The 26,896-nt window shown below is 38.0% G+C and overlaps 1 protein-coding gene across 4 annotated transcripts in view; it reads right to left on the reverse strand.

Moving 5' to 3' along the window:
- Positions 1 to 7,942: 7,942 nt before the first annotated feature.
- TMEM45A (transmembrane protein 45A) overlaps positions 7,943 to 26,896 on the reverse strand; it is a 74,353-nt gene continuing 55,399 nt past the window's right edge. For all 4 annotated transcript variants that reach the window (XM_016199706.2, XM_016199705.2, XM_016199708.2 and 1 more), the window contains exons 2-6: positions 24,041 to 24,235; positions 22,542 to 22,754; positions 21,079 to 21,263; positions 14,283 to 14,428; positions 7,943 to 8,449 (exon numbers count right to left, since the gene is read on the reverse strand). In XM_016199706.2, coding sequence (XP_016055192.2) covers positions 8,356 to 8,449; positions 14,283 to 14,428; positions 21,079 to 21,263; positions 22,542 to 22,754; positions 24,041 to 24,230 — 828 coding nt within the window. In that variant the 5' untranslated portion in view covers positions 24,231 to 24,235 and the 3' untranslated portion in view covers positions 7,943 to 8,355. The remainder of the gene's footprint in view (positions 8,450 to 14,282; positions 14,429 to 21,078; positions 21,264 to 22,541; positions 22,755 to 24,040; positions 24,236 to 26,896) is intronic.

Genomic DNA, 26,896 nt, shown 5'->3' on the forward strand with positions numbered 1-26,896 from the left:
AGGAAGCACAGAGAACCTCAACAAGAGGAACCCAAAGAGGCCCACAGGAAGGCACATCATAATTAAAATGCCAAAGGTTAAAGACAAAGAGAGAATCTTAAAAGCAGCAAGAGAAAAGCAGTTAGTTACCTACAAGGGAGCACCCATACGACTGTCAGCTGATTTCTCAAAAGAAACTTTGCAGGCCAGAAGGGAGTGGCAAGAAAAATTCAAAGTGATGAAAAGCAAGAACCTACAACCAAGATTACTCTACCCAGCAAAGCTATCATTTAGAATTGAAGGTCAGATAAAGAGCTTCTCAGATAAGAAAAAGCTAAAGGAGCTTATCGCCCATCGCCAGACCAGCACTACAGGAAAAGTTGAAGGGTCTTCTTTAAGAAGAAGCTAATGAACAAAAGAATCTGGCAAAATAAATAGATCCGGAGACACTGACGCATGCAACACATGGTCGTATTTCAGAGGGAAGAGGAAAGGGGGGTGGTGGGTGGGAAGAGATTAACCAAGGAAGTTATATGCGTATGTGCATAACCCATGGACACAGACAATAACGCGGTGAAGGCCTGGGGGGGTGGGAGCGAGGTGGAGGGGGTTAATGGGGCGGGGGGAGAGACACCTGTAATACTTTCAACAATAAAAATAAATTTAAAGAATAAATTTTAAAAAGAAGAAAGAAAAGAGAGGACACAAATAAATAAAATCATAAATGAAAGAGAAGTAACAACTGGCTTCACAGAAATACAACAGATATTAAGAAAATACTCTTAACAACCATATGCCAACAAATTGGAAAATCTGGACAAAATGTATAAACTTCTACAAACATATAATCTTCCAAAACTGAATCAGGAAGAATCAGAAAATCTGAATAGATTTATTAGCAACTAATGAAATTGAAGCAAAAGTCCTGGACCAGATCACTTCACAGGTGAATATTACCAAACATTCAAAGAAAAACTAACAGCTATCCTTCTCAAACTATTCCAAAAAAATTCAAGAGCAGGAAAGACTCCCAAGTTTATTTTGTGAGACCAACATTATCCTTATTCATAAACCAGATAAAGACAATACAAAGAAAGAAAATTATAGGCCAATATCCCTGATGAACATATACGCTAAAATCCTCAATAAAATATTAGCAAATTGGATCAGGCAATACACTGAAAAGATCACACACCATGATCATGTGGGATTTATTCTGGTGGTGTAAGGCTGGTACAACATCAGCAAATCAATAAACATGATACACCACATAAACAAAATGAAGAATAAAAATCACATGATCATATCACTAGATGCACCCATTTATGATAAAAACTCTCAGCAAAGTGGGAATAAAGGGAGCATACCTCAATGTAATAAAAGCCACATATGACAAACCCACAGCCTACACTATACTCAACAGGTAAAAACTAAAAATATTTCCCTTAAGATCAGGAACAAGACAGGGATGCCCGTTTTCACCACTCTTATTCAACATAGTACTAGAAGTCCCAGCCACAGCACTCATACAAGAAGAAAAAATAAAAGGCATCCAAATTGGATGAAGTAAAACTGTCATTATTTGCAGATGACATGATACTAAAAATTCCACCAAAAAAACTACTGAAACTGATAAATGAATTCAGTAAAGTAGCAGGATACAAAATAAATATCCAGAAATCAGTGCATTTTTATTCACTAATAATGAACTATCAGAAAGGAAAACTAAGAAAACAATCACATTTAAAACTGCATTAAAAATAAAATATCTGGGAATAAATTTAACCAACAATGTTAAAAGACCTGTACTCAGAAAATTATAAGACACTAAAGAAAGAAATTGAAAGTACAAATAAGTGGAAGCATATATCGTGTTCATGGATTGGAAGAATTAACATCATTAAAATGTCCATACTACCCAAAGCAACCTATAGATTCAATGCAATTCCTATTAAGATATCAATGGTGTATTTCACAGAAATAGAACAAATATTCCAAAAACTTGCATGGAACACAAAAAACCCCAAATAGCCACAGAAATCTTGAGACAGAACAAAGTTGGAGGAATCACACTACCTGATATCAAATTATACTATAAGACCATAATAATCAAAACAGCATGGTACTGGCATAAAAACAGACATATAGATGTATAGAACAGAATAGAGAGCCCAGAAATAAACCAGTGCCTTTATGGTCAATTAATATTCAACAATGGAGGCAAGAACATACAATGGGGTAAAGACAGTCTATTCAATAAATGGTGTTGGGCAATTAGACGGATACGTGCAAACAACGATATTAGACCACCTTCTTATACCATACACAAGAATAAACTCAAAATGAATGAAAGACTTAAATGTAAGAATTGAAACCACAAATATCCTAGAAGAAAACAAAGGTCATAAAATCTCAGACATTTCTCATAGAAACATTGTTTCTGATACGTTTCCTCAGGCAAGGGAAACAAGTGAAAAAGTAAACAAATGGGACGACATCAAACTAAAAATCTTTTGCACAGCAAAGGAAACCATCAACAAAATGAAAAGATAACCCACTGAGTGGGAGAACATATTCGCCAATGATACATCTGAGAAGGGCTTACTATCCAAAATTTACAAAGAACTTACAAAACTGAACAACCAAGGAAACAAGCAATCCAATTAAAAAATGTGCAAAGGATCTGAATAGACACTTCTCCAAAGAGGACACACAGATGGCCAAGAGACTTATGAAAAGGTGCGCAATGTCACTAGTCATCAGAGAGATGCAAGTTAAAACCACAGTGAGATATCACCTCACACCTGTCAGAAGGGCTCCATCAACAAATCAACAAGCAACAAGTGTTGCAAAGAGTGTGGCGATAAGGGAGCCACCGCGCACTGTTGATGGGAATGCAGATTGGTGCAGCCGCTGTGGAAAGCAGTATGGAGCGACCTCAAAAAATTAAAAGTGGAACTGCCTTTTGACCCAGCAACCACACTTCTGGGAATATATTCTGAGAAACCCAAAACACTAATTCCTCCCACATACACACACTGAACAAAGATTTGTCATTTTTGCTTTAAGACTAATGCCTTAAAGGTTGAGAAAATACTGACATCCAGTCTCAGAGCTGTTAGTCGAATTACCTTTAAAAGAGAGTAGAATTCATTAGGGTATCACCTTAATATCTGTAAAAATTGAATAGTCTTACAGATAGGAAATACTGTTCATGAAAGAAAAAGCACAGTATTACATCAAGTCCAGAAGTCTTTACACTTAGAAGGAAATATATTTAAATGTCGTAAGAGCCAAATAATAATGAAATCATACCAGGTGACAGGACAGCCTGGGTGGGGGTTGCAGATTCTCATGAGTAGGAAGAAAAGAGATCGTTTAACGTATGACTGCAGCTCAGGAAGACACCTATAGATGGCTGGGAGACAACTGGTGTGGAGGGTTTGATGTAGTGACTATAAATAGCAGGATTCAGCATGCGCCATTAGGGTCACTGTCAAGAATCCTGTCCCCTTCAATATCAGAGCCCAGTATCTCAACCAGCAGACTCGGTGTTCCCCAAAACTGCCTGGCATAAATGAATAATTTCCTTAACAGTACATCTGTTTTAAAATGGAGTGACTTAGAAATAAATGTACAGAAATGTTTAAGAGAATCAAAACTATAATGTTATTTTGTGTTGAGGAACATGTTTAGAATTTTAGGTATTTATAATTGTAATGCCAGAATAAAAGGCCTTTCTTTTTCTTTGCTGTGGCCTTCCACAGTTTATGAGAAGCACCTGGTCATTAAACCCCAAGATTGTTAGCTCTTCTGATTCAAACAGTCACTCTGTTCTAACTGCAGACAAGATAAGCTCCTCTCAAGGCTACATTCTTGCATTCCCCCCTCCCCTCTGCTGTTTTCACAACTCGGGGATAATTCACACCAAGGAGTCTAGTTAGTAGAAAGTTCCCTTCCCCTTCCCCTTCCAACAAGTCTCTTTTAAACTCTTCATAACTTTTGGTCTAAGCATGTTTTACAGGCTTGGGAAAAATACTGATAAGACACCTCCCTAGGACTTCTGCCAGACTGTCTCCTGGAAAACAAACAAAGTGTAACTTTTCAAGACAACCTCCCTGGTATCTGCTCAACTTCAAGACAACCCAGACCCCTCCCTTCCTTGTCCCCTAGCAACCTACCTGCTTAAAATGCCAGGCCAGCCCTTTGTTTCTAGCCCTTGCACTGCTTAGCAATACACTGGTCCTTTCCCTTGTCAGAGAAAGTACAATAAAGTTTCTTTCTGCATCTCTTGTTTTAGTTGTGAAATCTTTCACATCCCGTCTCACGGGCCCAAACCCTAACAATAATTTTTTTAATGATCTTGCCTATGCAGATTAGAAATCCCATTTACAAATATTCGATTGAGTAACAAATTTAGGCTTATGATGTTAAGATGAATTTTTACTAAGTTTATACACAGTATCGAAACATTCAAGAAAACTTAAGGGTCATCATATTTTTAAGTTTAATAAATTAGATTTATGAGAATAACTTAATTTAGGAAGATTGTCAGTTAATTGAAGGATTAAGAAGGATATCAGCCCAGCCAGTGTGGCTCAGTTGGTTGAGTGTCCCCAGGTGCACTAGGAGGTTGCGGGTTCGATTCCCAGTCCAGGGCGCATGCCCAGGTTGTGGGCTCTATCTCCAGCAGTGGGGACGCATGCAGGAGGCAGCCAATCAACGTTTCTCATTGATGTTTCTATCTCTCTCTCCCTCTCCCTTCCTCTCTCTGAAATCAATAAAAACATTTTTTTTAGAAAGTGTGACAAAAAAGTATATTTAAAAAAAGAAGGCTATCAAAAATATTTAATTCACAAATGCAATTTAAGATGTTTAAAGGGAAGTCTAATTAAGTTTAAAATTGTGCCTGAACATTAAAGTATCCTTAAAATTGAGTTTTAGAACTTGTTAGAATTAAAAATGGAATCATAATAGTCATAAATTGAACTTAAAACTATAAGAAAAAATTAAGTTTTTTCATTTTTACTAGTTTAGCCCAGAAACCCAGTCATTCTATTCACTCCATGTCTTGCCAAGCTTAAAGCGAAAATCTTCCTTTACTGCTATTAATTTAGGGAAAGCTCTTTTCTATCATTTCATGCTTGTCCTCTATCTACTGTGTCAGTTTTCTCCATCTGGAATTCACATTCGTCAGAACATAGAATTTCTAAATCTATTCTCTATGCATAAGAACTTTTATACTTTCTATCTATTGACTTCCTGCGTTTTGGAAGAACTCACTTCACAGCTTTTATTTTCATTGTTCCTGTGGTCCACAGTGACACTTGCACTACCTTATTGAGAATACAACCTTGATTAATAAGCCCTATTGTGACGAAATGATGATAGGAGTACGTCCAGATGGCTGTGACCCAACCTCCCATTTCAACAATGAGCTGGAAGCTAACGCAATCAGAGGCTGGAGTTTCCCAAGCAAAGGAGATTGCAGGTTACAGAAATCACTGAGGAGTTGGTATGACATCAACAGCCAATCATAATTTTGCACTGAGTTATATAAATAGTTTCTTTACTTTTAAACACAATCAAATGCAAGCAAAGGAAGTAAGAGATATCCCCAACAGTGGGACTGGGAAAGTTTAGGAACTGAGACCCCAGATTTTTGGAAAAGTTGAGATAAAATACAAATAAAAGTAAGGGAAGTCACCCTTCCCCGGCCCCTTCCTTTGTGAAGGCTTCCATAAAATTACAATAATGGTGTTCAACTTTATTGACTTCAGGGACTAGAGGCAGAAAGCCCCAGACTGTGGACTTAGACCTGAACCAAATGTTCCTCTTCTGAGAACTCACTGGGGTGCATCTCACTCTATTCTCTCGGTGCAGAGTATGGAGGAATGAACACTTCTTCTCTTTCATAAAGACTGTTGGAATATTTGCATTTATCAGTTCTCAAAATTCCAGCCTTAATCTGCTTCATGATAATTATTTCTAGAGTTCCTGCTCAGGCCTAGATGCCAGCAATGCCATTTTCATTGTAACTGCCGCTGATGGCTCACTCTCCCCCTTCCCCTTCTCTTTCTTTATTTTTAAATTGTAGCTGACATACAATATTATATGTTTCGGATGTACAACCCCTTGATTAGACATTTATATAACTTATGAAGCGGTTACCTCGGTAAATCTAGTACCCATCTGACACCATATATAGTTATTACAATATATTTGCCTATATTCCCTATGCTGTACCTTACATACCCATGACTATTCTGTAACTACCAATCTATACTTCTTAATCCCTTCACCTTTTGGATGGCTGACTCTTTTGAAACACAAAGTTACCAAAGTCACAGAAACTTGCTACACTAGAAAAGACCCCTGAGATACAGGACACATGTGGGGCAGAAGGCCACGATTACCTGAGGACCTCGGCATGTGCGCCTTTCATCTGCCAGAACTGCAGTTGGTTTTATTGCATTGTTCAAGATCAACGTTTAGGCATCCACATCAATTGTTTTCAACCCTTACATTAAAAAATAAATGTGTCTGCCTGGCCAGCTTGGCTCGGCTGTTGACCATCGATCTACGATCCAGGAGATCGCCTTCAATTCCCTGTCAGGGCACATGCCTGGGTTTCAGGCTCAATCCCCAGTAGGGGGTGTGCAAGAGGCAGCCGATCAATGACTCTCATCATTGATGTTTCTATCTCTCCCTCTCCCTTCAGCTCTCTGAAATCAATAAAGATATATATTTAAAACATAATAAGTACATGTGCCTGAAAACTTGTGAATAGAAAAGCTAATGTGTATAGAAAAAATACCAAATGTCCGAAATTATTTATTCATTTAATAACCTTTACATCTTTAGTTATTTCATTGATACACTCAGAACAATAGGATATACAGTGAGCTATAGGAGATGATCACCCTCTATACTGCATTGTATAGACCTTCCTAAATGCTTTCCTGCGGAACAAAGATAGCACATCTTTCTCATCACTTTTCTAAACTAATAATTTAAGCAGAAGAAACATTTGCTAGTTAAAAGGGAAAATAAAAATAACTGAGTCAAATTAATCTAAAAAAAAAAAAAAAAAAAGAATGTATCCAGTTCTTTGGCCTAAACAATGCACTCACCTTCCTCTTCAGTGTCACTGTAATCATACCAGACCAGGACAGCCTCCTGGATTTGTCAGTGCTTCTGGGATGGCAGGGAGCCCAAAGGATTTAACTGCCCACATTTCACTTCCAGCTGCCCGCTAGACTGCCTCTTTTCCTCCATATTTGAGTCACCCCTCAAGGATTCCTGGAGCCCTCCTTACCCTTTCTGTCATGGCAGAAACTGGCCGTCGACTAACATTGTAAAAAATTAGCTATCTCCATGCTTCAGGTTTGTCTCAGAGACTCTATATTTATAACATGTGGCATTCAGAAAGGGCCCCATGATTCATCCAATTCAATTCCCTTACTTTAAAGAGAAGGACATGGTGATTGCTCAAGCCCTAGAGGCTGGTTGGTTAATGGTAGAGCCAGAATTAGAAACAAGATTTCTTGACTTTCCACTGGGGTTTACTTAGCCCACAGACCATGTGAGGGCTCTGACGTTTTACCCAGATATTCCATAAAAGCTATTCCTTATTTTAACCCTTCAGCTATTTCAGCAGATGGGATGGGATGGTGGCCATGTTATGCTATTGATGACTTTTTACTCTATAGATAATATCACGACTCTCCTTTCCCAGTCTCTTATGGCTTTGCGACCATATGTTCTAGGGATCATCCCTTTTATCGTCTCCCAAAGAGTGTCTAGTTCAGGATGACTCTGGTTCACTTTTCCCAGAGGAGAAATTAGGTGTTACAGAAAGACAAGTCTCATCAAAAAAAGAATTTTGGTGTCACACAGTTTTCTCTTCATGATGTAAAGGGGGGGGGTGCATTTGAAAAACAACGATTTGGGGTATCTGAACCAAGGTCCACGTATTCATTTATTTCTCATTGCAACAACAAGATAAACAAGTGTAGTTCCATGTTTAACAAGTACAAATGGTAGTAAGCCCAGGAACCTTGAGCATATCTATAAGGCAAAAAAACACACAAATGCTTTTCATAGTACGAGCATCAGACTTGAGGTGACCTGGGAAGAGTCACTCCAGGTCCTGAAGACCAAGTCTGATGTGTAAAATGAACTTATCATCTGAAGTATTTTCAAACCTAAAATAAAACATTAAAATTCAAATACTTTAACAGAAGTCAAAATATGTCCAATATACCTCAGGAAGAATCATCCTCAGCCAAACAAAAGGTCAAGAAACAAAAACAATGCAAAAAAAAAAAAAAGAAAAAGAAAAGTTCATCCAGAAAGACAAGATGCCCATCAAAATCACATCTCTTCTTCTGATTCTTGTTCTCGTTCAACATTTTTCAGGAGTCCAACTTCTGAGGGGCAGAACCTGTTAAGTCGAGATTTAACCAACCTGAGGAGAATGAAAGGCATCTCAGGTTATGGTGTTTAAGATTAAAAGCCCAGAGCAGTACATATTTATAATTCAACAAACTCCAAATTTTTTGTGCAAGTGGGAGAAGTACCCCAAAAGAGAATATCACTTTTAATTTGTCTTTGGATATACCTGAAAATTTTTTGTGGATTAAATTAGGGTAAAATAAGTAAACAGATTCAATGTCGCTTTTGAATGCATAACATGATTATTTGATTAGGCATCAGAAGATGCCTAATTATTCATAACTTTTATCATTTCTAAAACAAACAAGACAACCTCTGGGCTGTAGGAAGCTCAGATGAAACCAAGCTCAGCCGAGCTTTTCCAAGTCCGCACCTAGCTGTGTATTCTAAGTAGGAGCCCTCTTCTGAAAGGAAGTGCACAAAGGCATCTCCTTCCCCACGTCAAATCTGGGCTGTATTGCGGCCCCTATTGGTGCCTTCAGAGAGCTGCTTTTGTGCAAGCCACAGGCTGCTCCACTGCATGTGATGGTCCATGATGAATTAAGAAGTTAGAAGAAGTGCACTCTATCCTTGTGACTGTTTTCGTAGATTAATAGAATCTATCGGATGGGGGGAAGCAGCAATGATAATTTTTGACATTGGAAGATGCTAAGCTTTTTAGCAGCAGAAACTCAGCAGGCTCTCCCCTTCTCTGATGTTAGTAAGAATTAGAAAAAGTTTTTTCTGTGCATGATTGTTTGTAAAAATGTTGTACTGTGACCATATCAATAAAATATAGTTAACTTCCAGAAATACATAGGAATATGCAAACAAACCTGATAAAACGAATCATCAAAATCATTCTAGTTTTATGAAAAACTCCCAGTCTGTCTGCATTTTTACCCTTATTTTCTGCCTTTCTTCTTCTCCCAATGAAGGTCTGGCCTACCTCTATCAATATGCATTGTCTTTACTTGTGCTCTGGATCCCACTATAATATAAGGTTCATAAGAGCTGAGACCTCATCTTATTTACTGCCCTAACCCCAGCCAGAGTCTAGAACAATGTCTGGCATATAATAGTGGCTCAATACACATTTGATAAATCAATAGCCTTTGGAGCCATCTACCAGGAGTTCATATCACTCACCTGTTCATAGATAATTCATAATTCTTCAGTCACTTCCCACTCAGCACTAACTCTTCCAATACATAACAACAACTGAGCAGTGTTCAGTAACATCTATTGACTCACCAAGAGCCAAGGAAAACTCAAAATCACTTGTCTTAATTATTAATTGACAATTGATGCTGCTTTGCTGCTTCCAATGTCCTCAGTTCCTCAAGGCATAGTTCTCATAAGTCTTATACTTTCATGTTAAAGTCTGGGACAGCGTTTGTGTCACTTTTTAAAACCCACACAGTTATTTCTTTTCTTTCTTTTTTTTTTCTGTCCTCACCTAAGGATATTTTTTCCATTGCTTTGCGTGCAACCGAGGTATGTGTGTGCCCTTGGCCAGAATCGAACCCAAGACTTTTCAGTCTGCGGGCCGACACTCTAACCACTGAGCCAAACCGGCTAGGGCTCCACACAGGTACTTCCACATTGTACAACTTCAATGCATGCTAAATGAAATGGATTAATTTGTTACTTTATTCTTAGATTTATTCCTGATTACTTTTGTGGAAAATAAAACAAAGACATGGCTGCTTATTACAAATTGTTAACACAGACCCTAGTGGTTTCTCCTGTTCCCCCTTCCTCCTCTCTGGATTGTATCTGCTGTTGCTACAAGCTGTGAAGATGAATTTTCAGATGCTTTAAACAGGCTCTATCTGCACCTTGTAGCTCTAGGTATTGGCACATGCAGAAATGGCCACTGGATACAGATTGAGGGATGGAGTAAGAAAAGGAAATGCAAATAATTACTAGTTCCTGGAATGACGCAAATCCAGGGAAATAAGGTCAAGGTGTGTCTGGGCTTTTCTTTGCATATGTTCTCCTCAATTAATATGGGAAAGAACAGAGCTGAGACTCTGGGTGTACTTCCAGAGTTTATCGGGAAATCAAACTTCTGGAAGGCAAATCATCATATGCCTGGAATTTTGTCATCTCTATTTTGTTCTTCAAAATGGCTCACATGAATCATTGCTTGGAAAACCAACCCGAAAATGGTAATATTTTTCAACCCATAGAGAAGAGCTTTTGAAATAGTTCTGTGTAACAGAGGTGTTTAAATATGAAATTCAGTAAAAAGTAATAAGATTTCCAAACAGATAGGTTTCTCCTATGAGCTGTCATAATCAAGATTGCAAGCATGGAATTGGATGAGGCAATCTTTGAACCATTTTTCTGGAAAACTGAGAAGTTTTTCTGGAAAACAGCTTCATTTTTCAGAGATTTGGGGGGCAGTGGTTCCATAACTTCATTTCGTTTCTGTGGTAGGCAGTTAGACGGACATGAGCAGAGTAAAAACGATGGGCCAAGTACAGAAGGTCACCAGGGTGGAAAGTCCTGGATGCCTAGAAAAGGACAATTGTAGGGCGGGACCTCACCCCCAGGGTGACCTTTTCTCCCCTAGCATATTGTTAATCATGTGGTTTGGACCCCCTGACCTTTCCTCCCTAGAGATAATATTTAGGCCTCAGTTATATTTCAGCTCCAGGCCCAAAAAAGCAGCAAAACCAGACAAACAACCCCACAGGCTGACCTCAGGACCAGCTGCATTGAATAAAGACCCCTTGCCCTGGCACCAACCAATCAATCAGTGGAGACCTAGAGAGACCTTGAAAGAACACACTTGGAAAGCTGCTGAATATTCTATTGAGATCTTCCCCTGGGTGCTCTCCTAAAATCTCTATCCTTAAAATCTATAGGATGGAGGATCCAGCACACTCACTCCTGGGAGCATGCCTGCACCTTTCCCTTCCCCTTCAACCTCCCCTCCTGCTTGGAGATTACCATTACCTTCCTCACTCCCAATCTCCAAGGGCCCTTTCTTTGCCTCTATAACTTGTTTCCTAAGCCGATTTATTCTATGAATTACTTCTTCCACCTCTGTGATTTGCCAAATAAATGTTCTCTTATAGTTTGAGTCTTGGCTCTGAATTCTTTCCTAACCAGAACTCATGTACCGAGGTTGCTGAATCCAGGTCCTAACTGACCCCATGAGTCTAACACCTGGTGCCGTTCCCACTGCCTACAACACTTCCATGGTGATTTTTGTGTTATGTCAAACAAATTCTGATACAATGTCCTGAAAAATCCACCACCTATCACTGAATCATAAACCACTCAACAGTCAAACCCTGACAAGATTTTCAAAGCTCCTCGTCACCACAGGACTGAATTAGCTTGCCATGTGACATCACTGCAAGTCAGTACTGACTATTCATGACATTTTTTAAGCTATTGCTTAAGTTCATATAAAAATATGTCAGAACATGAGCTCGTCTTATATTTTCAAGAGCAACATGAGAACAAAACTTAAAAGCATATAAAACATGATTTCCAAACAAATGAAGCATATATTCAAGTAACTCTGAAATAGATCTATTAAAACAGATTAAGTGTTTGTTGAGTACCTACTATATGCTTGACAGTGTTCCAAGAGCTGTGAGAAATATGAAAAGGGTCTTTTGCTCAAGGCAACACTATCTAACACTAACAGATAAGACTAACATGAGCTACGCCCAAATATCACATGATAGATCACAATTGTTAAAATGAGTGGTAGAGACTAAAATGTTATAAAAACTCATGAAGGAAGATAAGCAAGGGCTAGGATAATCACAGAAGTTTTGTAGAGGGGATAGGCATTTATTTTGATATGCCAGGTAGAGGGAACTGCGTGGTCAAAAGGTTAAAGGGAGGGGAGACAGGTTGAAAAAATAAACATGGAGTTTCTGGTTTCCAGAGAACTGTAAGTGGTTATGAGTCATGAGAGGTCTGAAGATTTCTGAAACAAGAAAAGACCGTAGTCTTCTTTTGGCTCTGGAAAGGAGATGACATGCAGTAGAGAGGCTCCCTGAATGTTGGCATTGGTCTTGGAGGCTGCCCAGCCCCTAAGGAGATGAGGCCCAGATGTCAGCCTAGAACAACAGAGGAAGAAGCCAAGATTCACTCAATAGCAGAGCCAGCCTTAACAACCAGCTCATGCACATGCTTTAGGGAAATGGAATAGGACTCATAGAAATTAATCAATGAGAAGATAAAATTTCCAAGCACCAAAAGCACTTAGATCTCTAGGAAGAGGCAACTATGGATCAAAGTGGGCTGATCCAAAGCCTAGCAGATACATCTGGGAGCCATTTTCCTGAATGGTTTCCTTACTCAGAAAACCAACACCAAAGATGCTTCAGAAGCTCAAAGAAGCACAGAGCAGGAGAGGTGACATGGGACTTGAGTCTAGAGAGAAGAGTAGAAAGCTAATTTTGGTGGGGGCTGAGACTCCACTGGACCAAAAGCAGCTACTACATTTTAGGAATCTAGAGAACCTGCTAGTTGTGTACTGTCCACCTGGTGGTCACAATGAATATGGATATTTAAATTAATTAAAGTGAATGCAACACTAGGAACATGTCAACATGCTCAATAACATGCAGCTCATGGCTATGATAAAGAAGGCTGCAGATAAAGAACATTTCTATCAGTGCTGAGGTCTAAAGGATTAGGTATTAGAGGCTGCGTGCCTAGTAGTTAGGATCAGCCTATCCACTTATGGTTTGGCATTAGCTACCTTGGAGAGAGGGCCCATGTTCACCCCCTTCTAGTCCTACTCATCCTTCAAACTTCAGCTTAATTCTCAATTGTGAGGAGGCCTCCTCTGATTTCCAATAGTGCTTTCTTCTTCTACTATTTTCACTTATTGCATTGCACTTAAATCATTCATCTCTCCCCAGAGGGTCTATATTTATGCATTTTTGATACAGAAGAAAAAAGAGAAGAACAACACAAATAACTTTCTTTGAGCTCTTTTTATGGCCTGAGCAGTTTAAATACATGATCTTATTTAAGTTCTGTTATTATCCCCATTTTGCAAACAACAAAACTAAGACTCAATGTGGTTAAATAATCTGCCCAAAGTCATACAGCTATAAGAGCAGAGCAGGAATATGTGTTCTTATCAATCAGCTCTATTGCTCTTCACCCATGATATTGTATCAGGGCCCTTGTAAAAAGATGTATTGTTCAAACGAATCTTACTTTTAGAAATATCAGAGTAAATGTAAAATGAATCAGATACTCAAATTTAAGGGAGACTAAATGACACCAGCCCTGGCAGGTGTGGCTCAGTTGATTGGGCATCATCTGGTGCATCAAAAGGTTGCCAGTTCAATTCCCAGTCAAGGGCACATGCCCAGGTTGTGGGCTCAATCCCCAGTAGGGGGAGTGCAGGAGGCAGCTAATCAATGTTTCTCTTTCATTGATGTTTCACTCTCTCTCCCTCTCCCTTCCTCTCTCTCTAAAAATCAGTAAACTATTCTTTAAAAAATAAATGACACCAAGTTTGGGAAATGCTATAATTGATGTACACCTAGGCAAATGGAGGGCTGCAGGTGTGGGGAGCACCATTCATTAAAGGAAGGAACATTTGCAAAGGCATGGAGGCACAGAAGAGTATGTTGAAGGACGATTCATAGGTCAGAGGCACAGCAGAGACACTGCTGAGCTATTCTAACTTTAAGCCAGCATTCATTCTTTCTATTGGAAAATTCTGTGTTTGTAGATAAATTTCTGCTATATTACCCTGTTTGGCGGAATGCTAAGGAATAAAATCTCCCTTTGAACTTTAACTCAGTACTATCAAGTCTTGTTGATCATATACCAAGGAATAGAACTTCCATGAACAAAATTCACTAACTTACCAGGTGACAAAAGCATAAATCACTCCAATGACGATAAAGGTGAATGCATAATGCCAACAAAAGCATATGGTGAGAAACATAATGTTGTCATGATCCAGTAGATCCCATGCAGGACCTCCACTGGGGGGATAAAGGACAAAACCAATCTGCAATTTAAAACAAAAAGCACACATTAAAATAATCAACCACATTTCAAAATGCTTGGTTCCAAGATTAATGGTAACCAAGATAATTCCCATTATCTGAAATGCTACAGAGAAGACATCAGGTTTTATTGCCTGTTTTAGTAATATAAACAGTACCTAGTAGGTCATATTTTGGAAAAAAAAAATTTAAGGACATTTAAAGGTTAATTTCAAAATATGAATAGTAATCATCTCTGGGGATTGGTAGACTTTCAGAGAATGTACTTAAGTATCTAAATTGTGCAGTTTCACTTGGTGACTTCAAAATCAGAGTCCAAAACAAGTTTTAAAATAAATAAATGCTCACAGCTATCGCTATATTTAATGATAAAAGGCTGAAAGCTTTCCCCTTAAGATCAAGACAAGACAAGGTGTCTGATTTCACCACTTCTATTCAACATTATACTAGATATTCTAGTCAGAACAATTGAGCAAGAAAAATAAATAAATGACATCTAGATTGCAAAGGGAGAAGTAAAATTATCCAATTTCACAGATGACACACACACACATATAAAACCCTAAAGAAAACACCATTAGAGCTAATAAATTAATTCAACATACATGCAGGATACAAAATTAACATACAAAAGTCAGTTGTATTTTCAAACACATGCAATGAGCAAGCCAAAAATTAAATTAAGAAAACAGTTCCACTTGCCATAGCATTGAACAGAATAAAATATAGAAATAAATTTCTAAATATTTTTATTGATTTTGAGAGAGAGGAAGGGAGAGGGAGAGGGAGAGAGAAACATTGATGTGAGAGCAAAACATCGATTGGCTGCCTTCTGCATGCCCCCCACCAAGAATTGAGCCTGAAACCCAGGCATGTGCCCAGACCAGGAATCAAACCAGCTACCTTTTGGTGCATGGGATGATGCCCAACCAATTGAGCCACATCAGCCAGGGCTAGAAATAAATTTAATAAAGGTGGTGCAATACTTGTACACTGAAAACTATAAAACATTGTTGAAAGAAACCAAAGAAGATCTAAATAAGTGAAAACACATCTCATGTTCATGGACTGGAATATTTAACATTAAGGTGGCAATAACTCCCCCAAAAATTCCAATAGTCTTTTCTGCAGAAATGGAAAGCTGATCCTAAAACTCATATGGAATTGCACAGGAATAAAAATAGCCAAAACAACCTTGAAAAAAAAGACACACACAAAAAAGTTGTAAGACTTACACTTACTGATTTCAAAACTTATTACTTCATGACTCTCAATTCTGTTCCATTGGTCTGTGTTTAGCCAGTACCATACTGTTTTGCTTACTGTAGCTTTATAGCATACTTTGAGGTCAGGGAGAGTGATGTCTCTGGCTTTGTTCTTTTTTCTCAGGATTGCTTTAGCTATTGGGAGTCTTTTGTGGTTCTACACAAATCTGATGTGTGTTTTTTTTTGTTTTATTTCTTTAAAAAATGACATTAGGATTTTGATGGGGATTGCATTAAATCTGTATATTGCTTTGGATTATATGGACATTTTTAACTGTGTTGATTCTTCCAATCCATGAACACGGAATATCTTTCCATTTCATTGTGTCTTTTTCAATCCCTTTTAATAATGCTTTGTTGTTTTTAATATATAGGTCCTTCACATCCTTTGTTAAATTTATTCCTAGGTATTTTATTCTTTTTGTTGCAATTGCAAAAGGAATTGTGTGTTTTTTTCCATTTCTTTTTCTGAAATTTCATTGATAGCATACAAAAAAGTGGATTTTTTTACACTGATTTTGTATCCTGCAACTTTACTGTATTTGTTTATTGTTTCTAATAGTTTTTTGGTGGAGTCCGTAGGGCTTTCTATATACAGAATCATGTCATCTACAAAATGTGACACTTTTACTTCTTTATTCCCAATTTGAATGCCTATTATTTCTCTTGTCTGATTGCTCTGCTTAGGACTTCCAGAACTAAGTTGAATAAGAGTGGTGAGAGAGGGCATCCTTGTTTTGCTCCTGATTTTAGAGGAGAGCTTTCGGTTTTTCACCATTGAGTATGATATTGGCTGAGGGTTTATCATATATGGCCTTTATTATATTGATGTACTTTCCTTTTATACCAATTTTATTGAGTGTTTTAATCATAAATGGGTGTTGTATCTTATCAAATGCTTTTTCTGCATCTGTTGATAAGATCATATGATTTTTATCCTTTATTTGTTAATGTGTTGTATTACATTGATCTATTTGCATATGTTGAACCATCCTTGTGTCTCTGGAATGAACCCCACTTGATCATGATGTATTATTTTTTTAATGTATTGTTGTATTTTATTTGCTAGTATTTTGTTTAGGATTTTTGAATTTGTATTCACCAGAGATACTGGTCTGTAGTTTTCGTTTTTTGTGTTATCTTTGCCAGGTTTTGGTATCAGGGTTATATTGTCCTCACAAAATGTGTTAGGAAGTATTACCTCTTCTTCAATTTTTTGGAAGAGTTTGAGGAGGATAGGTATCAACTCTCCTTTGAATGTTTGGTAGAATTCACTAGTGAAGCCATCTGGTCCTGGACTTTTACTTTTGGGGAGGGTTTGGTTTTCTTTCAAAGGGAAAGCCTTTTTTTTTTTTTTAAAACCTCACCAGAGGATATATTTTTATTGATTTTAGACAGAGAGGAAGTGAGAGGGAGAAAGAGAGAAACATAGATGTGAGAGAGAAACATCGATTGGTTGCCTCACTTATGCACCCCAACGAGGGATTGAACCCACAACCTAGGTATGTGACCTAACTGGAAATTGAACCTGGGACCCTTCTGTGTACGGGATGACCCTCCAACCAACTGAGACACACCAACCAGGACCTCTTGGAGAGGTTTTTGATGGTTGTTAAAATTTCCTCACTGTTGAACAGTCTATTTAGATTTTCCATTATTTTATGATTCAGTCTAGGAAGGTTATACATTGCCAGGAACTTACCCATTTCTTTTAGGTTATTGAATTTGGTGCCTTATAGTCGTCCATAATATTCTAGTATGGTCCTTTGTATACCTATGATGCCTGTAGTAACTTCTCTTTCATTTCTGGTTTTGCTTATATGGGTCTTATGGTTCCAAGAGTCTAGGTGTATATTTTCTCTAATCTGCCTGCACATTGTTTATGCACTAGTTTAAGCACATATGGAGAAGTAGCAAGAGAAAAATATAGTGAAAAGAAAATCACTATGTAGGATTATTAGCTTAAGAGACAGTTTTGGCCATAAACATTCATATATCACTGCAACAAAACATGGACGCATAATAAATTTACCTAAGTCCCCAGACTTTTTTTTCACTTTCAGAGGAATCTCATGATGGGGAGAGGTAGTGTGGCTAAACCTTCACTTCCTGCCAGTGTGTGTTTGCGTTGGTGTTAAATGTTCCTTTTTCCTTAAGGCTTCATACGTTATTTGGTCTGGCCACCAGGCAAAAAAAGAAACTAGTCTAGACACACGGATAAGTAGAAAAAATTTTAAATAATCACAGGTTGATGCCCAAAGACCTCAACCTCATAGCTCTTCCTCAGAAAAGTTTTAGGAGAAGAAAACATTATTTCTCTGCCAAAGGGGCAACTTTAAACCAATAGACCCTCAGTTGTGACAGCCCACATCTTCCTTCCTCAGATCTTTAACTAATTATTAATTATTAATGTACACTAATCAGTTTAATTAATTCTGCTTTTATCTTTATTATTCTTTTCTTCAACTATCTTTGAATTTCCCCTTTTGATCTTTAACAAACTTGAGGTAGTAAATATATGTAGAACCCTGAACCCAAAAAGACAGAATATACTTTCTTTTCAAATACGTGGAACATTTGCTGCCACTGACATTGGGCTATGTCCCAAAGGAAGTCTCAACACATTTCAAAGAGAACACATCCTCTGACTGAAAGCAATTAATTAAATTGGAAGTGAATATGCTCTAGCCAGTTTGGCTCCGTGGTTAGAGTGTTGGCCTGCAGACTGAAGGGTCCCGGGTTCAGTTGCAGGCTCGATCCTGGCCCTGGCAACTAGTTGATATGTCTCTCTCACATCATGTTTCTCTCTCTCTCCCTTCTACTCTCTCTTAAAAAACAATGGACAAAAATATCCTCAGGTGAGGATTAAAAATAAAAATAAAAAAATTAATTGGAAGTGAATAATAAGAAGAAAAATGATATTTTTGGAAACTTAAAAGTATACTCCTAAATAACTCATATATAAAAAAGGAAAGCACATGCAAAAATGCAACATTCAAAATTGCCCAAGAGTGAAAACTACCACACATCAAATCTTAAGGGAGGTAACTAAGCAGTGTGTAGAGGAAAATCTATAGCCTTAAGTGTATTTGTCTAAGAACACGAAAGATTGAAAACAAATGAGCATTCAACTAAAAAAAAAAGAGAAGCAGAATACAGACTAATAACATTAAAGCAAAAAATGAAAGTAAGGAGAAATTGACAAACCCATAACTATAATACAAATACTTTAAAAGACTTCAATCAAAAAGTGAGGTATCAATGGGTTGAAGGGATTGAGAAGCACAGACTGGTATTTACAAAATAGTCACAGGGGTGTAAAGCACAGCATAGGCAATGTAGTCAATAATATTGTAATAACTATGTATGGTGCCAGGTGGGTACTGGAAATATTGGGGGGAACACTTTGTAAAGCAAATTATTTTCCAACTACTATGCTATAAACCTGAAACTAATACAAAATAATACTGAATGTCAACTGTAATTGAAAAAAATTAAAAAGGAATATAGAATGTATAAACAACACAATTAAAGAGTTACAAAAGCCTGGCTTCGTTCCTCACTTTAAAAGGAATTCTTTTAGTTTAGTTCCACTGGAACCAAACAACCAACCATCACTGTGTGCTCTAGACCCGGAGCCCACAGGCCTACAGGCCAGAGCTTCTCCCGCTGTGCAGTTCTGTTCTGCATCTGGCCCACAAGGGGGCTTGCCCTGTTTTTGTTCATACTATTTAACTGCAGCTAGGCATTTTTAATTTTTTAATTTTTTGTTTGTTTATTTTCTTCTTTTAATTTCTTTTTTATTTTTATAAGTAGTTTTGATATTTTATCTGTCATTGTTATATGTATGGAACAGAGGAGATACACTGAAATGTAAAGTCACTGTGTCATCTTGACCGGAAGTTATCTCTTCAAAAATGTTTTAAATTCAAGATTCCAAAATGGTGGCAGATTGAGTAGAAGCTACACTGACACTCTCCCAGGACCAAACTGGAATTACAACTAAAATATGGAAAAAACATCCTGAATAATCAACTGCAACTGAAGACTAGCTGGAGAGCACCCTCATAACCAAGGAGGAGAAGTGGAGACGGCAGAGAGACTGCCTTCAGGTGGCACCAACACGCAGAAGAGGGCAGAGCCAAGAGCTTCTTAGAGGAGGGAAGTGATAACTGGACATGACTCCAGCAGTCCACTCTACTTTGGCATTTATTATGAGAGTTAAATAAATCTCCTTATTTTTTGTCATTAAAAAAGTTTTAAATTTATCTTTATTTGTCAATAGGTAATAATACATACACACGGTAAAACATCCCAACCAGGAGATATAGAATGCATAATGATGTTTCATATTCCATTCTATTTATGTTCTCAGAAGATGACAAATAATCTAAAAAAAACCAACTTCTCTATGTAAATTGACCAATTATTAATTTTATCACATTATAGGACATTTGTTACTTTTCCTATATCATTTTTTCTTCAAAGTGACTCTGAAATGTAGCCCCTCTTTACTGGCCTCTGCTCCAACAGCCTTTCTACTCCTCACATGCTTAAATACACATCTTTCCTATCCTCTGTTTTGACCATGATGTTCCTCTCCCCCTTGCCTGCCAAAGCTTCTTCTCATTCCTCTTGTGAAATTCAAGTTCCTGAAATAACCTCATGGTCCCAAACCCCTGCTCTCTCGTGACTAAAAATCACTTCTAAGGAGTCTTTCCTGATTAAACTACAGGAAAATGATTTCCCATTTTCCGTAAAATACCTGTTCACCGATTGGAATATAATTTTTCAACAACACATGAAGGTTAGGAATTTGATGGAGTAAAACGGAAAGAACCTGGGATTTGGGGTCACACACCCACATTTAAATTCTGCTTCCATTATTTTGTGACACTGGGAAAGTAACTTGGTCTCTTTGAGTTTTCCTTATCAGAACATGCTGAGAATGATAATATCTAACTTACAAGTCATTGTAAGGACATAATGAAACAATATGCGCGTGAAAGACCTGTATAGTTGCTGGCCCTTAGTTGTTTCTCAATAAATAGTAGTTTCCTCCATTTTCTGCCTTTCATATTTTTCTCAAGCTTACTATCCATTAGGTTGTAAGTTGCTTTCGCGTCAGGAACTACTTCCAACTAAAAGCACCAGCTCAGAGTTCCTACACAGTGGATGGCCAGGTGGGTGATGCAGATGGGCACGCCCCGCTTCATTGCCCACTGCTGTCATTGCTCCCGCCAGGGTTGCTCTTGGAGGCCCACATTCTCGCTACAGCAGCACATCAGGAGGAAGTCTCTTGTTTCTAGGGCAACATGCCCCACCAAACAAAGAGAGGAGGTTATAGGTGGAGACACCACGTATGTTAGCTGGAGGCCCCAACTCACCTGCCAGAACCAGCTCCCCTGAAGCAGGATAAAGCTCATGAGCAGAAGCTCCACGGTTACATTGGAGCGTATGAAGAGCTCCATGAAGGCAACCAGGCCTCCCAAAAAGATGACCAAGACCAGCAGCTGGTGGACAAAGACGTCCAGAATTTCCCGGCCATGGGTGTGGTTGTAGAAAATAAAAGCTGACAGAAAGGGGAAAAATAGTTTGTATTTTTAAATGAAACCAGTTTCTCTTCCCATCCCGTCTCTCCACAGAATTTTACACGTACACACATTTGTTCAAAATATCTGGTGCCCACTGCTTCCCAGCTTCCCACAGTAATGACATTTTAGGAGTCATCGCCACGTCTTTAGAATGGAATTTTTGAAATCTAACACTCTTTTCCCTTCCCCAGCCTTTATTCTCTCCTCCCACACAGCATGATGCTTTCAACTAACTGTGTCTCAAAGCATCTTCAGCACAGGAAGATGAACAATAACTGTGATGAGTGTGGAGAGCAGGAGTTAGGGTGACTGCACAGATGAGTGAGACAAAGCCTCAAGTTAAGGAATTCAGTCTGTTGGAGGAAGCAAATATATACATAAATCACGAGATGCTCTGGAAGCTCCCAAGAAGTAGTAGCTAACTACATTTCTTAATCTCATGGAAAGATTACAGCTTCATCATCTCTTTTCATTTAGATGAAGGAGAAAAGGTGTTTCTTAAAAATATCGTAACACCCTGAGATGATAAGACTCAGGTTGTTGGTGCCCATCTTTTATCTAGCCCTTGTTCTCAAAGAAGGGTTAACCAAAGTCCTTTATCTTCACATGTGGCAGGCAAGGTGGACAGTTAGGAAATGACTGCCTCTTGATAATTTGGGATTTTTTAGTTCCACAATCAATATGTTCATTATAAATAACAATAAATGAAAACAGATCACTAAACACTTCTTTTCAGTGTTTCCCCGTACAGCAACAGGAGGCCAACTGAAAAAAATGTTCTTCATTTATCTCTCAAAAACAGGACTTCATATTTTTATGTGACTGAGTTTTTTTTGGAGTAACTATATCAATATAAAAAAGACTAGTTAGGCGGTGGAAGCTACTCTACTGTGTCTTCTCAAACAGGATATTCATGTTTCACTACTCTGAGCTCAGTTTCACTTTTAAAAACAAAAATCATGATAATCTCCAGGATAACCCAGGGATAAATAATCGTGGCAGGTGATTCTTTAAGACAGATGTGAAACGTGAATAAAGCACTTTTAGTGATTGTGCTTGTTCAGTTTTACTAAATGAGTCAGTAGGGAGGGAAAATATTTGGCATCCTACCTAGGGCATCAAATAGTTCACCATGGCCCAAATTGGTAACCCATGGGCCAACGCTGCACCAAGACACTACAGGAATATTATTATAAAGGGCTAGACAAATGTCCAATAGTAGTGAAAGCTACAGGAAAATACTCACTCATACTTACCCTCCACAAATAAGGCATTGGACATCATTAACTTGCTTAAAGAGGTAGGAAGTGAACTGATGGTGGAACACAGGATGTTTGTCACGCCCAGCAGTCCAAAGAAGAAATACATGGTAGTGTGATGCCAGCCCAGGAGCTGGATCCACCGGCCTTCTTTATAGTTATACAAGGACAGGTGGGGCCCTCCAACAATAAACTGTTCCCCAAGCATACCTGTAGAAGAATATATTAAAGTTTTAGTAACTCTCTTCATAACTTTACCAAGAAAGCGGGAAGATGCAGGAGGAGTAGCCCACTGCTTAGTCCAATCTAGTGTTCTTTTATGGCATTAATTCTTATTTCTGGGATGTTCCCTAGTAGCTGAGCAGTGGTGGTTTAGGCTTGTTTTAGAGGTTCAAATATTGGTTTGGATAATCACTTTTAATCAAAGACAATCAATTCAGTCAAACAGCTATTTCAGACCTTTAAAGCTGAAGATTTAGTTCTACTTAGTTTCATGATCAGCTCCACTAATGATCTTAATTCCTACTTTACTATAATGACTAAATAAATCCTGAATGATTTGGGGTTTGGATTTGTAAGATCAGTCCCACAGAGGCTGATTACTTCTTTCTACATGCTCTGTCTCTGGGTAGCTGCCACAAAGTAGGGAGTCGTGGTTGGTTCAGTATAAAAATGCTAGAGCTCAGCTTTTTCCCAATTAAGGGTAACTGAGAAAGCACAGATAGACATAGTATATAGTCTGGCCAGCTACACACAGTTAAACTTTCTTGAAAAACGCTGCCTTTTTTGTTAATCTATAGAATTTGGCACAGAAATTTCTCTCTTGGGAAATGGTTGTTCTGTAATGTGATGGCCATAGCAAAGACCCATGGCCATGAATTAAGCATGAAGAAATCCAAAGGAAATTTGGAAGTTTAGCCCTTCATAAAGGAGAGACTGAAGTGAAATGCTAAAAACACAGGGCATTTTTACAGAATCTTATAGTCAATGGAAAGGCCTTAGAAGTCGTTGTACCTAACTCCCTCTTCAATTTAGAAAGCACACAAAAGGGATGAGTGCATGAGGCAAGTCTTCTTCAGCCTAACTCTCTGTACAGCTTATTATCAGTGATTATTATTGAAGTTTTCCCATAATCTCTTGATTATTTTGATATCATTTTGAAAAATGGTTCTGATGAAATTTACTCTTTCAGGCATCAGAATACTTGGTATAAAATTATTTCAGAGGCTCCAGCTAATTGTATAAAGGAAATTAACCCTAAGTGGGCAGGTAAGTTAATTAGCATGACTAACTCATTAAGGAATAAACCTTTGTATGAATATGATATATCACCTTCTAACAATTATATAAGGTAGAAATTATAATTAGAATATATGTTCAGAGATATTTTAAAGTAAAAATTCTTTTTAGCAATTTCTTGACTTGATATTAAATCTTCTCTTTGCATGTGAAAATATCCAAAAGGAGAAAACAGAATACAGAAATAGTCCACTTACCAATTAAAGCCATGCAGATTACTACAATTCCCTCCACAATATCGATTCGATGGAATAATGCTTTGGAACCAAGATAGGAAGTCCGCTTGTGCTTTCTGTAGGCATACTTCAGAACGCACTTCAGAGTCCACCAAATACCCATGATGAAGAAGAAAGTTCCGGGGAGGGCATGACCTTTGAAACTCCCCATGACTACTGAGATAAGAACATACAGAAGATGAAAACATTTTATTTCCAGAACTTAGCCAAAACATCGCTTGTTCCCTGTCTTCTGATGATTATGGATATGCCACTGATTCAGAGGAAATGATAAAATGATATTACTGTCAACAGTAGTAGATCCATTACAATATCAATAATACCAGTAAGAAGAAAAAGTCTCAGTCTTTGAACACTTACCTTGTTCTAGGCCTTCTGCCAAGTGTTTTGCCTGAGATCTCTGACCTAATTTTTACAACATAGCCATGAATGAGAGATTAAATCCCATTTTCAATTGGGATACAGGTTTAGAGAAGTTAAAAGACTTACCCAAATCTCACAACTATTAAGCAAAAATTTCATTGTTTTTAACAGGGATTCCAAAAGAATTTCTTAAGCATATTTGAAGGAAAGTAATATGAAAATTTTACTTTTATGTCTAAAACTTGAAATGATATAAAATTGCCTACAAATTTTTTTAAGTAGGTCATTTCGAAGTATCAAGAATCAAATGTGTGGAAGAAACTATTAGTGCACATCAAATATCTGTGAGTTCCTCCACAGACTTTTCCTAGCCTGTCCTCCAGTTCAATCAGAACCATGTTTCTAGTTGTGGTCAACAGACTGTGGCATTTATCATCTTCAGCCTGAGTCACTTAAGAGCCTACATGACTCCTTTAACACTCTTCCCCTGTCTTGCCAACCTTGACATGGCATGTCTGCAACATAGAGGATGGTTCACCAGCCTACGTCAGATTTTGTGCAACCCTTGGTTGTGCCAGGTTATTGAAATTTTGAGGCTTAACAGGTTAACCCAGATAGATACCAAGGCAAATCAATTGTAAGTTCTGTTTACACAGCTGCTGCATGTTGGAGCAATAATAAACAGAATATCCTCCATCCTTGGTCAGTGCTATAGAAAATCAGTCTTGAATTATGTAAGTTTTGAATTATGTGAGCAGCCCTTTGTTCAAATGTATGACACAATCAATGGAATAATGAAGAGAGAGTTCAGAATCACCCTGTAGATCTTATCATAAAAGGGGACTTCGGTGTTCCCCTGGCCCAGCAGAGTTTTTTATCTCCATGGGTGGGTATTGAACTTCTCAATTCAGGGAAGACCCTTTTGGGTTACTTCCACATCTCTCTGACACAACTGTGATGTTTCAAGGGGGACTGTGAAACTGACTCAGATGATAATACTCTCTTAAATATCTACTCAAGACCCCAGATTTCAGCACACCCTGAATCCTGTGAACCATCCAAGAGACTCAATAGATCACATAGTGCTGAGTGCAGGTTCTTCTCCTAACCCTGAATTGAATTAGTGGTATGGTTTGGGGCATGTCCTTAATCTCTTTGAGCCTTAGTTCTTAATTAATCAAAGAAAATGTGGCCTAGATAATACCTGGAGTTCCTTCCTGCTCTAACATTCTGTGATTCAGTATCCTAACTACCATCTTCATCATAGTGTTACTTTGAGTTCTCCCGTTTGTCTTGGTTTAGGCAACCCTATGGAACATGTGGGATTAAAAAATACATTCAGACCGTAAATTATTTGAAGGCTTCTGGGGAAAAAATTGATGTTTTAAGGAGCCTTAAGGGGACCCACTTCCAGGAATTTATCCTAAAAATATAACTGGAAATGCAGGCACCAAATTAAATGCAATATAGATGTCTAAAATTGGGAGAAAGATTAAATAAACTTTGTAGCCACTAAAAATAAAGTTTTCAAATAACTTACATAACAGGGGATATATTTACTAAAAAGAATAGGATTTTTTAAAAACTGAGAAGGGGCTTTGGGTTCAGACTGACTAGGTATGAATAGCAACTTTATCATCCATTGGCTACATGACTTTGGGCAAGTCATTTAACCTCTAAGTGCCCCAGTTTTCTCTTCTGTAAAATGGGACAAATAACAGTATCCACCTAGTAAAATTAAAATGGGTTACTCCAAAGTAACTAACCCACAGTACTTATTAAACAAGCTCATGTTGTTCTCAACCCACCTCAGATTACCAAAGTAAAACAGAAGTAAGCCCAGGTGAAAATTTTTATTTGGATACTAACTGCTGAAGAGCAAGAAGCATCCATATAATTCTCTTGGCCGTTATTCATGTACAATCTATAACGTTTCTCCTGCTGTTGTCTTAGAGGGTTACTGGAATCTTCTGCGGCTATTTAATTTCTTGACTGCAATGAGAGAATAGGTCCCTTGAAAGCAGGGACCATAAACCCATTCTTTCTGCTCCCCCATTGGGCCTGGATAGTGCCTTATACGCTACAAAGTTCTAAATGAACAAGAGTAACTAGGCCCTTCTTATAATACAGGGTCATTTACTTAAAAATATCTCCAGTGTGATGTCTCAAAGCGCATTCATACTCAACATACCCCAAAATTGAACTGGTCATAGAATCCACTCACCCACTGGCAGAAAATAGTTTTTCCCCAGTTAGCTATTTTGGTTAACACCACCATTCACTTACTTGTTCAAATTCAAAATATGAAAATTACCCTAGACTCCACCTATATCCCTGAAAACTAATTAGTTATTGAGACCTATTGCCTCTACTTCCTTACCCTCCCCTGCCCCAAATTTGACTGACTTCCCTTAGCCTCTTCAATTGAATCCTCCCTGATGACCCAGACAGGAG

Source organism: Miniopterus natalensis, chromosome 6 (genome assembly GCF_054644295.1).
Source record: "Miniopterus natalensis isolate mMinNat1 chromosome 6, mMinNat1.hap1, whole genome shotgun sequence".
In the NCBI taxonomy this organism is placed as follows: Eukaryota; Metazoa; Chordata; class Mammalia; order Chiroptera; family Miniopteridae; genus Miniopterus; species Miniopterus natalensis.